At 47.9% G+C, this 14561-nt stretch overlaps 1 protein-coding gene across 1 annotated transcript in view; it reads left to right on the top strand.

The window, feature by feature from the left end:
• Positions 1-780: 780 nt before the first annotated feature.
• The window catches only part of LOC136942774 (uncharacterized), a 32615-nt gene continuing 18834 nt past the window's right edge, over positions 781-14561 (top strand). Inside the window, exons 1-12 of the mRNA XM_067235746.1 lie at positions 781-1281; positions 2457-2552; positions 4444-4593; positions 4909-4995; positions 6811-6945; positions 7474-7665; positions 8424-8507; positions 9127-9245; positions 9338-9452; positions 9557-9628; positions 9734-9849; positions 11072-11207. Of these exons, the coding sequence (XP_067091847.1) occupies positions 781-1281; positions 2457-2552; positions 4444-4593; positions 4909-4995; positions 6811-6945; positions 7474-7665; positions 8424-8507; positions 9127-9245; positions 9338-9452; positions 9557-9628; positions 9734-9849; positions 11072-11207 (1803 nt within the window). The remainder of the gene's footprint in view (positions 1282-2456; positions 2553-4443; positions 4594-4908; positions 4996-6810; positions 6946-7473; positions 7666-8423; positions 8508-9126; positions 9246-9337; positions 9453-9556; positions 9629-9733; positions 9850-11071; positions 11208-14561) is intronic.

Below are 14561 nucleotides of genomic sequence, written 5' to 3'. Positions count from 1 at the left end.
CTGTGATTGAAAGGGTCAGAGAGAGGATGCTCTCTAACTCCATTACCCCTCTTATCTCTGCTGCTCTGCTTCAGAGAGGAAGTTTTGACAGCCAGACTTTACAGCCTCCTCTCATGTCCTCCAAATGCACAGAGAGAGAGATAGACAGTGTGTGTGTGTGTGTGTGTGTGTGTGTGTGTGTGTGTGTGAGAGAGAGGGGTGGTGACTTCATTCCCTCTTTCACAAAACCACCCCCTTCCTCCTCTAATGCTGCTTTTCTCTTTTTTCTAGATTTCTTTTCTCTCCTGTGCAGCATAGCCAGGCACCATGCCAGTGTTCCTGCTGCTCCGCTCCCTGGTTATCAGACTTGTCAGCAGCAGACTAGCAGCCTCTCTGGCTAGCTTCCTGCGGAGGACCCTCTCTACGGGCGCGGCCCACCTCGGCACGGCCCTCCGTCACGTCTGGGACCGCGTCCGATCCCAGGAGTCCAAGGAAGCCGTCCTGTCCTGTGTGCTGTGCATTCTCAACATGCACAAGAAGGTGGACAACTGAGCCCTCCCTCCTCGTCTGAGCAGGAGGAGGGAGAGACAGAGAGGCAGAGAGACAGAGAGAGACAGAGAGAGAGGGAGGGAGGGAGAGAGAGAGAGACAGAGAGAGAGGGAGGGAGGGAGAGAGAGAGAGAGAGAGAGAGAGAGAGAGAGAGAGAGGGAGGGAGGGAGGGAGGGAGGGAGGGAGAGAACAAGGGGAGGTTTCAGACTTTTATTATCGCTCATTTGGACCGAAGCGTTTTTAATAACAGCCATGTCGGAGAGTATTGTGAGGAAGGTCCAGTCCTTCACTATTGGGACCAGGCTCTCAGTCCCTGCGGTGCCAAAATGCACAGGTTTCACACAGGGCTACCTGCAGAGCAAGACTTTGGATAACTGCTCGCGCCAACACAACTTGAACGAGCGTGTGACCCTCTACCTCAGCCGGTCCCAGGTGCGAGCGGGCGCCTCCCTCCTCCCGCTGGCACGCAGGGACCCCCCAGCCAGGAGGCAGGAGGACATGGCAGCCGAGGACCACCTGAACAGAAACGCTGTTTCTCCCAACACTGTCTCCAGATCCATCCGGAAGATCACCATCTCTGGGAGCAAGGAGGACAGAGCGAGCAAAGCCGCTGTGGGACATCATCGACCCGCCATCGCGGCATCTCCCAAAACGGAGAACATAAACAATAATAATAACATCACAACCTCAAACTCCCAGCTGCCCAGGATAGTTGGGGTGAGCTGTGAAAATAAACCCAGTTCTCAATTTAAGGTAACCACCCTTTTAACTCTTATAAATGCTTGATTTTTGAGGGGAGTATTTCATAAACAAATCAGAGATTAGACATTAAACATGTTTTTTTATTTTAGAGTTTTTCATAATGGCATTATTTAGAAGTAAATGTTTAATGACCTCTCTTACGCTCAAAATACTGGTACTTATTAAGGCTACAATCAAATAGACAATGGGAACAGCAAATGAAAACGGTAGTAAACAACTGTGGGATGAATATCTTTAGATATGAAAACAGTTTTGAGAAGGACCGCTACACGGAGCTAGTTGGACCGCTGCTGAATTTGTCATGACGCCCACGTGCAAGCACTAATTTGGCTACTTATGTAAGATTTGATTCCTCATTCGTTCATTCAGTATTTTATATCTCTAACCTCATTGAGTTGTCTGTAGAGTAGTGAGTAATCAGATTGGTCTCATCATTACCTCCTTTCGTCGTATTATTTTGAGGCGCAAGTCTAAGGGTCCTCAGGCATGTTTTTGAAAACTTTGCCCAGAAGTGTCAACGAATGAATGAAATAGTTATTGGAAAACATTGATAATACACGGCACGTCAAGTTTCTTTTTCTTCGTCTGTTTACTTGTTACTTCTGTGGATAATTTCTATTTTAAATGCCTTTGAATAATATAAACTAAACATTAATCTATAAAACGAATACATTTCATGAATTGAAAAATCGGTCTCCAAAGAATGCACTCAACTTTGTGTTTTATATGCGAAGTTATTTGTCCTTATGAATGAAAGTGAATTCAGCTAGACACAAATTTAATTTAGCAATGTTCATATTACTAACCGCGATGAGATCATTGTTTCACTCCTTTCATTCAACACAAAGCCACATTTGATATGTGCGCATGACACATCCTCTCATGCCGTAGGCTGTCCTTATGACTTCATCATACTTCATTTAGTTACAAGTTATTATGTTTGCAGCTTGTTATTACGCTGTGTAATTAAGCTCTTTCTGGAGAGCCGGTTATGGTAAGTGGCAATTTGAGAACGTTTTTAATCATTTCAATATGAATAGATCCTTTGATATAATTTAAAATGTAATATATGATTATGTTACTAAGACGTTTTAGTAATCTTTTATAAGTGATGCATACTAGGAAAATATCGAAATAACTTTTGTACATGTTTGTGTTATCTGCAGGTTTTGCTCAGGCAGACCAGCTGTGATGAGAAGCAGGCCAGCCCAGTTCAGGAACACACCTCAGTACAAGGGAACAGAGAGGAAACTGTTCAACAGGTAAGAAATTAAGTGCCATTTAACATTCTCTCTTTCTCAAACTAGCGAATAACATTTTGTTTTGACTCTCATAGTGGTGAGTGCTTGGTCTGTGCCAGCTGCACATGATAATAGGTCTCTTGGAATTTAGGAAGTGATGTCATGGCCATGGTCGCCAAGCCTGAAGGACTTATTATTTTAAGTTTTGAGAGTTATACAGGAGGAAAAAGCTAGTGGTGAAATCTTTATTGAGTTCTGGGGTGAACGTAGTTCAAAGCCCATAAAGAGGGCACGTCTTGTTATCGCGCACATCTGCGGTTAGACCACCTGTGCGTAACGGTACTGTAAAAGGCAGAATATATTTATGTACAGAATGGTTTGAGTGAGCCGGTCTCTTTAGCCTGAGCTGTCCTGAGCCCAAGGCTTAAGTGATTACTGTGCTGTTCTGAGCCCAAGGTTTGGGTCATCACTGTGCTGTTCTGAGCCCAAGGTTTGGGTCATCACTGTGCTGAGCTGAGTCCAAGGTTTGGGTCATCACTGTGCTGTTCTGAGCCCAAGGTTTGAGTCATCACTGTGCTGTCCTGAGCCCAAGGTTTGGGTCATCACTGTGCTGAGCTGAGTCCAAGGTTTGGGTCATCACTGTGCTGAGCTGAGTCCAAGGTTTGGGTCATCACTGTGCTGTTCTGAGCCCAAGGTTTGGGTCATCACTGTGCTGTTCTGAGCCCAAGGTTTGGGTCATCACTGTGCTGAGCTGAGTCCAAGGTTTGGGTCATCACTGTGCTGAGCTGAGTCCAAGGTTTGGGTCATCACTGTGCTGAGCTGCTTCAGAGCAGGCTAGGTTTCTCCCCGCGTGGAAATCATGAGGTCAGGGAAGCCATGCAGGAAGGCCTGCTCCGGTCCCCGGCCAGGTGACACCACATGAAGGCCGCGCTGCGCCTACTTCCTCTCCTTACACAGCCACTGGAAACAGCGCTCTTGTTTCTTATCCTGTTGCTCTCGTTCATAACACAGGCACGTGTCCAAAAACAAACAGCATCAGAAAAGTTAGCAGGTTCTTCACTAGCTCATTAAAAAGGAACTTTTTTTATTTTCTTTCTTAGTTATATGTTTACATATTTCTCTCCAAGGGCGACAGAATTCCCCTGTATGGGCGACAGAAACCCTACTCCATCTGAGGGCTAGTCCGTTCCTTTTCCTACTATTTGCCCAGATGTTTCCTGGACAGAGCGCGGCAGGGGCATAGTCTGCCGAGGAAATAGTGCCTGTCCTGTGTGTGTCAGCCTGTGTAGTGCTGTGTGTGTGTGTGTGTGTGTGCGTGTGTCAGCCTGTGTAGTGCTGTGTGTGTGTGTGTGTGCGTGTGTGTGTGTGTGCGTGTGTCAGCCTGTGTAGTGCTGTGTGTGTGTGTGTGCGTGTGTGTGTGTGTGCGTGTGTCAGCCTGTGTAGTGCTGTGTGTGTGTGTGTGCGTGTGTCAGCCTTTGTAGTGCTGTGTGTGTGTGTGTATGTGTGTGTGTGTCAGCCTGTGTAGTGCTGTGTGTGTATGTGTGTGTCAGCCTGTGTAGTGCTGACAGGAGGAGTCTGTTCAGAGACCCGAGGGCTCGTCTGACACGTTTGCACTGTCTCACCAGATCATTTAAAAGGCATAATTAACAGTTTAAATGGACAGTTTAACATTCTCTCTCCGTGAGGTGATTACAGTCCTGGGTGTGGGCCCCTCCCTGATCCCTGATGTCTCTTCTGGCTCCAGTCAGGGACAGACTTCCCTCACTGAGGAGAATGTGGAACCAGCAGACAGTTGATGCTATGACGGAAGGTTTACTGAACTCACTTTCCCTTTGACTAAAAGAGGAGAGACGCTGCTATCGGCTGAAAGATAATTGAGTTTCCAGTGTGTAACATAGCGTCTCCCCTGCAGACTGCAGGGCCTGGAGCTCGCTCGCCCCAAAAAGACCAGCTGAGGAGAGAGAGTCCATCGTCCACGCTCAGAGATGGCGTGACAGTCGCTGACTCCCAGAGTGACTGTTTCATCCATCGCACCTCCCTGTTCAGCAGAGAAGTCCTGCAGGTATGCACTGGTCCTGAGAACCACTATACCCTCGTCATGTAGATAGGATTCAGTAGAGCTTCTATGAGTGGGAAGCTACCGTGTTTTCTGTGGCCCAGTATGTCTGACGTTTCTATGAGTTTGACATGGTGGAGACAGGAAGGTTGGGTTTGGCAGATTAAATCACAGAGGCCTTTTCCTATCCTATGAGAAAAGAACAAAATATGTGGTGATACTGATTTGGCCTTGTCGGAGGGGAGGGGTCTGCCACAAGAGAAGCAATTATTTGGGGATGAGATCATTGTTTGGCTCCTTGTCTTCACGCGTGTGGCTCAGGGAGACCAGGAGAGCCCAGCAGCACCAGCAGCAGCAGAGATATCTCCTCTCCCAGCCTCAGCTCTGACAGTCAGGGACATAGCTCAGGTCTGCCTGAGGACACAGTCCTCAGTCATTAGTTCCCTGTTTACCCTCCAGGCGCTGTGTCCTTAGAATAAGGGGAAAATTAACATGCAAAAGAACATAAGGATAAATGCGTTTATTATTATTATGAACTGCTCCATGACACATGATTATTATTAACAAGCTGCTCAGTCGTTAGTTTTATAGAGAGCCCGACATGCTAGATGATCTGTTGTTTTAGGAGGAATTTTCCCCCAGTAACATATTTATTTTGTATACACTTCAAACTACTGATGCCTTTTTAACTGGGGTCCGACTCTCTTTACAGCGATTTGGTTGGCTGATAGCGCTGATGAAAATGTGTTATTACAGCATTACACTGATGTGGAAGTAAGCTTTCCAGTGAGAGACTTTTAAACCCCTCTGAGTGTTCAGAGTAAAGAGAGCAGAGGATGTCATCACATCCAGAAACATGGCTCTGTGTCTGCTGCTCTGGGAAACATCTCACCACAGCTCTCTCGCATGACGGAAGATGGAATCTCTTCTGGAATAGAGGATTATTTGGCTGTTTGCTCTGATACATGAGTCCTGAGAGATGTTAACGCAGAAAAGCACTGCATGGGGGGACAGCTAAACAGAGACAGTCTAGTTAAACGTGGGGGGACAGATAAACAGAGACAGTCTAGTTAAACGTGGGGGGACAGATAAACAGAGACAGTCTAGTTAAACGTGGGGGGACAGATAAACAGAGACAGTCTAGTTAAACGTGGACGTCTAGTACACACCGTGCTCACTAGACTTCCCTTTCCATGTGAGGCTCAAGCTGTGGCTGGACATATCTGGACATAAACAGACCATTGTTTTTGAGAGAACAGGAAGAAACAAAGGCATAATCCACTTCCTGTATGAGGTCATGATTTGAGGCCAGTAATAGCATGCGAGGTGATGTGAGGAGATAGGAACAGGCCTGTCTAGTCAAGTTCTCTTCCCTCAGTTCTTATACCTCCATTGCCCCAGGACGCTCTTTTAAATGTAGTTACTTTGATCTCTGAGAATAGGTGACATCATCCTTTGATTTCATGCAAAGATGGATTGTGTTTCTTGATTCAAAAGATGAGTTGAAGTAGATCCCAGATGGCATCCAAACTACAACCTCAGTGCACTTCTGGGGTTAGGAAGCATGTGTGTCTCATCATCTGAGAAGCCAGTTCAGGAAACACACAAAGAACACCACGCACACACAGATCCACACACACACAGATCCACACACACAGATACACACACACACACAGATCCACACACACACAGATCCACACACACAGATCCACACACACACACAGATCCACACACAGACAGATACACACACACAGATCCACACACACAGATCCACACTACATACTTCTACTTCAGTTCTTTGTATTTTTCATATCAGTGTTGGATGTTGGATTTGGTCCATTAACTAAAATGATTTATTGATCAACCTGATTGTTGTGACGTGGGTGGGCTTGAGACAGCCACACGTTGTGCTCGTAACAAGTCCAGGGCTGAGCCACCTCAGGATGGATGAGCCATCTAGAAGCAGCGACGTGTTTAACCCCAGACACGCAGGATGGATGAGCTCTCACTAGGAGGTTTGGAGGTCACAGTCTGTGGGAAGCACTGCCCTGACTCAGGAAGGAAAACCTGTTGAGTGTAGGAGTGCTGCTAGATCCAAACACAGGGACACACCCACTAGTAGGCGTAATGTTTTTATTCAGCGGTTAATTATCTCACAAACACAACACACACACACACACTGTTAGCTAATGCTCTGGTCTCTGGTGTCCCTCTGTCTGGCAGGCAGAAGCTTGGATCAGAGCGAAGCTGCAGGACCTGAAGGATGGGGGGACGCAGCACTGCCCCCTACAGGACAGGCAGGAGACGCTCCACAGGGACCTCAGGGACTTTGAGAACACCCATATCCAGCTCACCCAGGTATCAGTACAAACCCTCATCCAGCTCACCCAGGTATCAGTACAAACCTTCATCCAGCTCACCAAGGTAACTGAGCATCGAATGTAAAAGTACTGTAACTGTGTTACCAGTCATCCTCTGTAGCTTTTAGTGAGCAGCAAGGTCTCTCACCCAGCGAGAGGGGTGGGCTCGTTCTCACTGTGTCAAGGTCTCTCACCCAGAGAGAGCGGTGGGCTGGTTCTCACTATGTCAGACGGCCCTGTCAGCCCAGTTTAGATCTCCTCCCTCTGGAGGGACTGTTTGGAAACGGTACATTGCCGATAATTAACCTTCCCTGACACACAGGGGGAGGTGAGGGGTAGGGGGGGGACCACTCCAGAACCATGAGACTTCTTAAGGATATGGTCCATCACATCATGGGTGGAAATGTTCCAAATAGCTTCAGCTAGCCTGTTCGCCTACCTAAACTTGGTTAGTATGTTCTGTTACATGTTCTGTGTCTGCTGTGTAAATGTCGATGCTCCTCAAGCCTGGTCCTCTCTCTACCAGACAGGACAACAGCTCACCTGCCAGCTGAACCCCTCTGCAGACCACATCAGGAAGCAACTCAGCCAGCTCAAGGACCAATGGCAGACCTTAAAACAAACAGCAGACAGTCAGTCCAGGGCAGTGGGCAGTGCCCGGAACCTGCAGGAGTTCAACAAGAAAGTGGACAAGCTGGAGGTCTGGATAAAAGAAAAGGTGTGATCACCGTGTGAAACATTTCTGTCTCTCTCCTTCCTGCTCTGTCTCGTCTCCTCTCTCCCTCCTCTCCTTCTGTCTCTCCCTCCATCGTCCTGTGGTCCCACAGGTCTCTAGTGTTTAGCAGTTCTGCTAAGCACCATCTTCCTGTGGTCCCACAGGTCTCTGGTGTTTAGCAGTTCTGCTAAGCAGAGCGTGTTTGACCTTCTCCTACGCTCACGGCCCCTCAAAATCTAAACAACCCCCACCTCAGGGTCCATCATCTGGGTTTATACAGATTCAGGGGGATATACACTACTAGGTCATGGAGGGTTTGACTCAGGGGGTTATACACTAGGTCATGTTGCCAGTGGTTATGAAAGTACGGATATTACGGAAAGCTTATTTACAGTAGCACTTCACATCCACCCCTGTGGAAAAGACCACTTTTACACAACCTTTCTTATTTATTTTGTGTGGACCAGCAGTAGCGATTCTGTAAGTGAAGGAAGGTGTAGTGTGTAAAGAGCTGACATTGACATTTAGTCATTTTATATGTAATCATTTACATTTAGTCATTTAGCAGACGCTCTTATCAAGAGCGACTTACAGTAAGTACAGGGACATTCCCCCTGAGGCAAGTAGGGTGAAGTGCCTTGCCCAAGGACACAACGTCATTTCGGCACGGCCGGGAATCGACCTGGCAACCTTCTGATTGGTAGCCCGATTCCCTAACCGCTCAGACATCTGCCCCTTCCTGACATCTTCCTGTATCTCAGCAGGAGGAGTCGTCCCTGGTGAGCCTGCTCGGAGGGAACATGGACAAGATGCAGCTGACCAGGAAAATCATGGACTTGAAGCAGGTGAGCATCGTCAGGGGAGAGAGAGGGAAACATGATCATGTGCAGCGGCCTGTCTGTTCAGTACCTAGCAGTACAGCATCGCAGAACATTACAGTACATTATCACACTACATTACCACACTACATTACCACACTATATTACCACAGTACAGCATCATATAACATTACAGTACATTACCATACTACATTACCACAGTACATTACCACACTATATTACCACAGTACAGCATCACATAACATTACAGTACATTACCACACTACATTACCACAGTACATGATCACACTACATTACCACAGTACATTACATTTACATTTATTAATTTAGCAGACGCTTTTATCCTTGTGAAAAGCAAATAAGTGCCAATGGGAAGAAACATTACCACAGTACAGCATCACAGAACATTACCACACTATATTACCACACTACAGCATCACAGAACATTACCACACTACAGCACCACAGTACATTACCTCAGTACATTATCTCAGTACATTACCACACTACAGTACCTCAGTACATTACCACACTACAGTACCACAGTACATTACCACACTACAGTACCACAGTACATTACCACAGTACAGTACCCCTTCTCTGGATCTCCGGTGTCGTCCTGCAGGATGAGCAGCTTTACAGGAGCCTGCATGAGGAGGTCAACCACCTGGCCCTGCAGCTGGAGAAACAGGGGAAGGCCGAGGGCAGGAACATCTCCGCCAGGAAAAAACACCTCAACAAGATGTATGGGCTGACCTCTGACCCCTAGATCACCTCTAGATTACAAGATACCTCAAAAGACAGTGTTGGAGCTTGAACGTGTATTGTGTTTGCAGGTGGCTGAAGATCCAGTCTAATCTGAAGGACTTTCATGAGCACCTCCAGCTGGCTCTGGAAGTCTCCTCCTTCTACCAGCAGGCAGACAACATCCTGTTTGACATCAACAACATGGTGAGTTGACAGAATGTGATCTATTGTTCGTAAGTACTGTAAGTTGTGATGTATGGCTCTAAACATCCTCATCACTCTCTCCTCTGCTTGGTTCTTCTGTTTAGAGGAAAAGCACTTCCAAAGCCCAGGAGAGTAATGGGGACAGAGATGTCCGTGAGATAGCCAGCCACATCATGGTGAGCAACACGTTCTTCTCCTGTATGTCATCGTACAAAGCTCCGCTGCTCCGGAGGTTTGTCGCCTCCTTCATGTGTTTGACCTTTGACCTTCTCCAACTGCAGATGCTGGACGTGAGCGCTTCCCAACTGTCCAACCTCCACCCGGTCCTGGTGGCTCATGTGGCTCACAAGCAGACAGAGGTGAAGGAGAGTTGGGCGCTCCTCCAGAAGGCTATCAGGTACACACCCACAAAATAAAATCGTCAATGTTTAGTATAAACAGGTAAAAATTCGTATGGTCGGTTAGCGGTTCCACGGTTAATTCTGAGCCTCCCTCCAGCGTTGTACCATTCTCAATACGACCGCACTGGAGTCTCCAGGTAGACCCGCTCCAAATACTAATGAGTTGTGTTTAAAGTGCAGTGGTGGATTCTTTCCATCTTGATTAGCTTGTTTGGTTTGGGATTTATTCAGTGAACATAAATAAAGTACTGCAAGTTCCTGTTAAAGACAAGGATGTACCTGTGCTAAATGGCACATACTTTTACACTCCACTTAGAACCTTCATCTTTAAGCTGGGTCCGTGAGAACAGGCTTCTAGTTAGTCAAGCAGGCTTGTTTAGCAAAAAGAGACCTTACTCTTCAGATCTGGCCATAGGCTCACACCATCTGCTCAAGTTAAGCTGAAATATGTTTACAAAAATATTTTACAGAATGTATTCCCTGAGCTAACTATTAGTGAGTTTACAAACATCCAGACATTTACTGCATGGCAAATTTGCTTTGGTACGATAATATATACTTGGCTGATTTAGGACGTTGGCTTAGCTGGGATGGCAACTTGTACTGTTTAGACGTTTAAAAGTGGACACATGTTGAGGAAATTGTAGATGAAATCTGCATTATTTGGTGTTCCACTCTAAATGGTTAATGTTCAGTATGAAGAATGGAACATTTAACATTTAGCCAACTGAAATAATGTCCTACATTTTGACAAGCTTTCACACAAGGTTATGTTACCCCCCAAAAGGTTTTGGTTAGACCTGCAGAAATACTGAAAGGTTCCTGGTGTTTCACCAGATTACTTCCAAGCCAACGGCATCAGAAATCTCAATAATATAACACTTTTATCTTCCAGTGATGTTAACAGTACGCTTTCCCCTTTTACCACAAACATTGAATCATGTTTTGCACGTACATAAATAAAACTTGATTGATTTAGGTCTCCAGCCTGCAGTTTCCCAAACATTTCTCACGGCCTTAGCCTCTCATGTCTGTGGTCTATCTTTAGATCCCACATCTTACATCATGCTCCTTCTCTTATCTCTGGGTTTTCATGGACATTTCGGCTCCACACTGTCAGAATATTTTGGGCCTTTAATGAGGTTCCATGCTGGGCCTTGAGGGCAGTGAGTCTGAAGCTGATGACAGGTTTAGCTCACCATGCTGCTCTCTCCGCAGGAGCTCAACATTCACCAGGGAAGACTCTGACCCCACGACCCCAGCCAGAGAACTGCAGTGCACCCTGGGAATTGAGGCGCACAGGATCCTGGGAAAAGAGGTGAAAGAGGAGCAGAATCGTCTGAAAGGCTCTCTGGTGAGTGTTTTGGTATTCAGCTTTAACCAGACTAACCACAGATTCCTTCAGGGATAACCAGCCTCCTAGCAGAGGGATAGATTCAGCCTCCTAGCAGAGATCAGGTCAGCTGGTCTCTCTTCAGCCTTCACCTTACAGACGACAGCCTGACAAACAGCATCCTGTGGCTCTGAGGATCGTGACGCAATTGTCCCTGTTCTTTGGACATACCTGACTGACTGTTTACCCAGGTTGTCCCGTGTGTTAGGGAGCAGGAGATTATCCAGAGTACTTGAGGTCTGTTTAGGCTCAGTTTTATTACACTCTTCACTATCTCCCAACAACGTCCAGGCTGTCTGCGCTAGAAATCTTAGACAACACATAGGGAGATCGTTCAGAGGTGTTATGTACTCTGGCACAAGAAATTCATACTTTTCCATGAAAAATGTCATGTTGTGATGGGCAACGTAGGTGCAGGGAGAGCCAGGGAACATAGGCCTCTTTCTCAACCACAGAATGTTAATAGTTTTCATATCCTTTGACATTATGGTTAGAAAAACATCTGTGGGCTTTTAACCGCCGTAACATAAGTACACACTCATTGGATTAATGCAGTATTAATAGCCACTAGTTCATCAGCATGTGGTGCTGAGAGGGTAGGTATTCTCCTCGCTCAACAGTCTTCATCCTGGAGTCTGACACACCCTTCACAGTCTGGAGCCCCCAAGACCATTACCAGAACCTACAGCAAACACTGTTTACTGTCTTTTGGTATATGGGGTTTTGGTCAATTGAACTTGACCAGAGAGTGTGTAATAATACAGTCATTATGTTTATCATTCATCAGTCATTTATGTTTGTGCGCCTCAGAAACTGAATGCAGTGTGAGTGTTCAGCTTCTGGCTCTGGGGGAGAACATGGTCTCTACTCCTGCTGACCCATAGTCCTGGCACCTGTCTCTCTTCTCCTGCCTGTCTAGTCTCTCCTCTCCTCCCTGTCTCTCCTCAGGCAGACAGGCAGACAGGCAGACAGGCAGACAGACAGGCAGGCAGGCAGGCAGGCAGGCAGGCTGGACCGGAAACAGCTGCCTGGGTCTTTAGGATGGATAATCACACATTCACATGCACACACACACTCAGAACACACACTGACTCACTTATGTATTACAGTTTTTACAAGTGGTCTCCTTAATCAGCTTGTCTTTTGTGCTATTCTATGTGTTTACAGTATGCGTTCATATTTACAGGGATGCATGTTGGTGCGTGATCATGAGAGCTTTGGGTTACTGTCAGCAGCAAGTGTGGCCTCTTGTCTGGTTGCTTGATACAAATGATAATAAAAAAGGAACGAATGGACAGTGCCAATGCCCGCATCTAACAGCACCCAGCTGCAGAGGTTGCAGACCAGATGAGCAGGGCACCCTGGTGGACATCCCAGAGACACACAGGAAGGGGGAGAAGGGGGAGAGAGGGGCGAGGGAGAGGGGAGAGAGGGTTCAAATACTGACTGAGGAAAGAAAGGCAAGGAGTCAGCAGGAGAGGAGAGCAGCAGACCATATGAGAGTGAGGAGGATTGTTAAAGAACATCAGAGAGGCCCACATCAGAGACCTCTGCTTCCTCTGGTGAGACTGATTATGTGACATGAATCTCCTCTTGAGGAGGGGGGGGGCAGTGGGGTTGTTCTGTTTCAGCTGGAGTTGTTTACAGTGGAGAGCGCTGGGAGGGATGACGGACGGAAGCACATATCTGGAGAGGAGACGTCAGCCAGGGTTATCTAGCCTGTCAGCCACATTAGCCTGGTTGTTATGTTAACGCTTTGAATACATAAATACACCCATAACGTGCCTCGGTGTAATTCAGTCTGGTCTGCGCAGTGACTGGCATGTTTGTAAATGATGTTGGACTCTTAAAGTTACGGCCTCTCCTTCAAGAGCCGTGGAGACACGTTCCCATGGAGACGCGCTGTTTGGTAGGTGTGTCTGGGGCTGTGCTGTGTGGTAGGTGTGTCTGTGTTGTGTGCTAGGTGTGGCTGTGCTGTGTGCTTGGTGTGGCTGTGCTGTGTGCTAGGTGTGTCTGGGGCTGTGCTGTGTGCTAGGTGTGTCTGGGGCTGTGCTGTGTGGTAGGTGTGTCTGGGGCTGTGTGCTAGGTGTGTCTGGGGCTGTGCTGTGTGCTAGGTGTGTCTGGGGCTGTGTGCTAGGTGTGTCTGGGGCTGTCCTGTGTGGTCCAGCTGATGGGAGGGTGACTCTCCAGACCCTCAGCCTCTCCTTGGCTTCACATCCCATCCAGAACTAATCCAAACACCAGACCAGCACTCTCATTGTTCAGACCTGGGCTCTCTACTGCCAGGGCCTTTAGCCAACCCCGCCCCTACCTGAGTGCTTGTTAAACAGTCTCACTGCCAGCTGACGAATCTTAATATATTCTTGACAAAGTCCATAGCATTGGCCCCTTCGCTGAGTCCCCTCCAGAGAGAAGCAGGGTTGGTGCTGCTGGGAAAGCTGAAAAAACATGAGTTGCAGTTTAATGGGATGGATGAGAGAGGGGGGTGCTGAGGGGGGGTGCTGAGGGGGGGTGCTGAGGGGGGGTGCTGAGGGGGGGTGCTGAGGGTGGTGCTGAGGGGGGTGCTGAGGGGGGTGCTGAGGGGGGTGCTGAGGGGGGTGCTGAGGGTGGTGCTGAGGGGGGGTGCTGAGGGGGGTGCTGAGGGGGGGTGCTGAGGGGGGTGCTGAGGGGGGGTGCTGAGGGGGGGTGCTGAGGGGGGTGCTGAGGGTGGTGCTGAGGGGGGGTGCTGAGGGGGGGTGCTGAGGGGGGTGCTGAGGGGGGTGCTGAGGGGGGGTGCTGAGGGGGGGTGCTGAGGGGGGGTGCTGAGGGCTTGTAGATGAAGCTGTAGTCGCTCTTCTTAGTCATCAGAGGCGTGAAGCACATGTTGATGTTGAGATGAGTAATGACTTTGTAACGTGTTCTCCCAGCTCTGTGAAGTCTGCTTTCTGGAGCTCGTGTCACACTGTTGTTATTGCTGTTGAACAAGACAAACAAGAGTTGAACAAGGCATCTTTACGACCAGGGATGCTCTATCAGCCTTGTCTGGACAGCCTCTGAGCCTGGGATGTTTCTAGAACAGTTTACAGGAAAAGCTGAACTTCATTCCAGGCACTTCTCTGTGTTGTCCAGCCTCCAGCCGCATGGAAACGTTCGAGTCCAGGGGCTGCTATGGCAACAGCACGTAGTGGAATCATTTCTCTGTCTCTTGTCGTGTCGTTCTTCGTGCGATGACGTGATTATCTTTCCGGTCAGCTCCTATTGGCATGGCTGCTGTGTGTGAGACTGGTCTGCTGTGTGTGAGACTGGTCTGCTGTGTGTGAGACTGGTCTGCTGTGT

The sequence above is a fragment of the Osmerus mordax genome, chromosome 5 (assembly GCF_038355195.1).
Source record: "Osmerus mordax isolate fOsmMor3 chromosome 5, fOsmMor3.pri, whole genome shotgun sequence".
Lineage (NCBI taxonomy): Eukaryota > Metazoa > Chordata > Actinopteri > Osmeriformes > Osmeridae > Osmerus > Osmerus mordax.
This window is presented reverse-complemented; position numbering and strand designations above follow the sequence as displayed.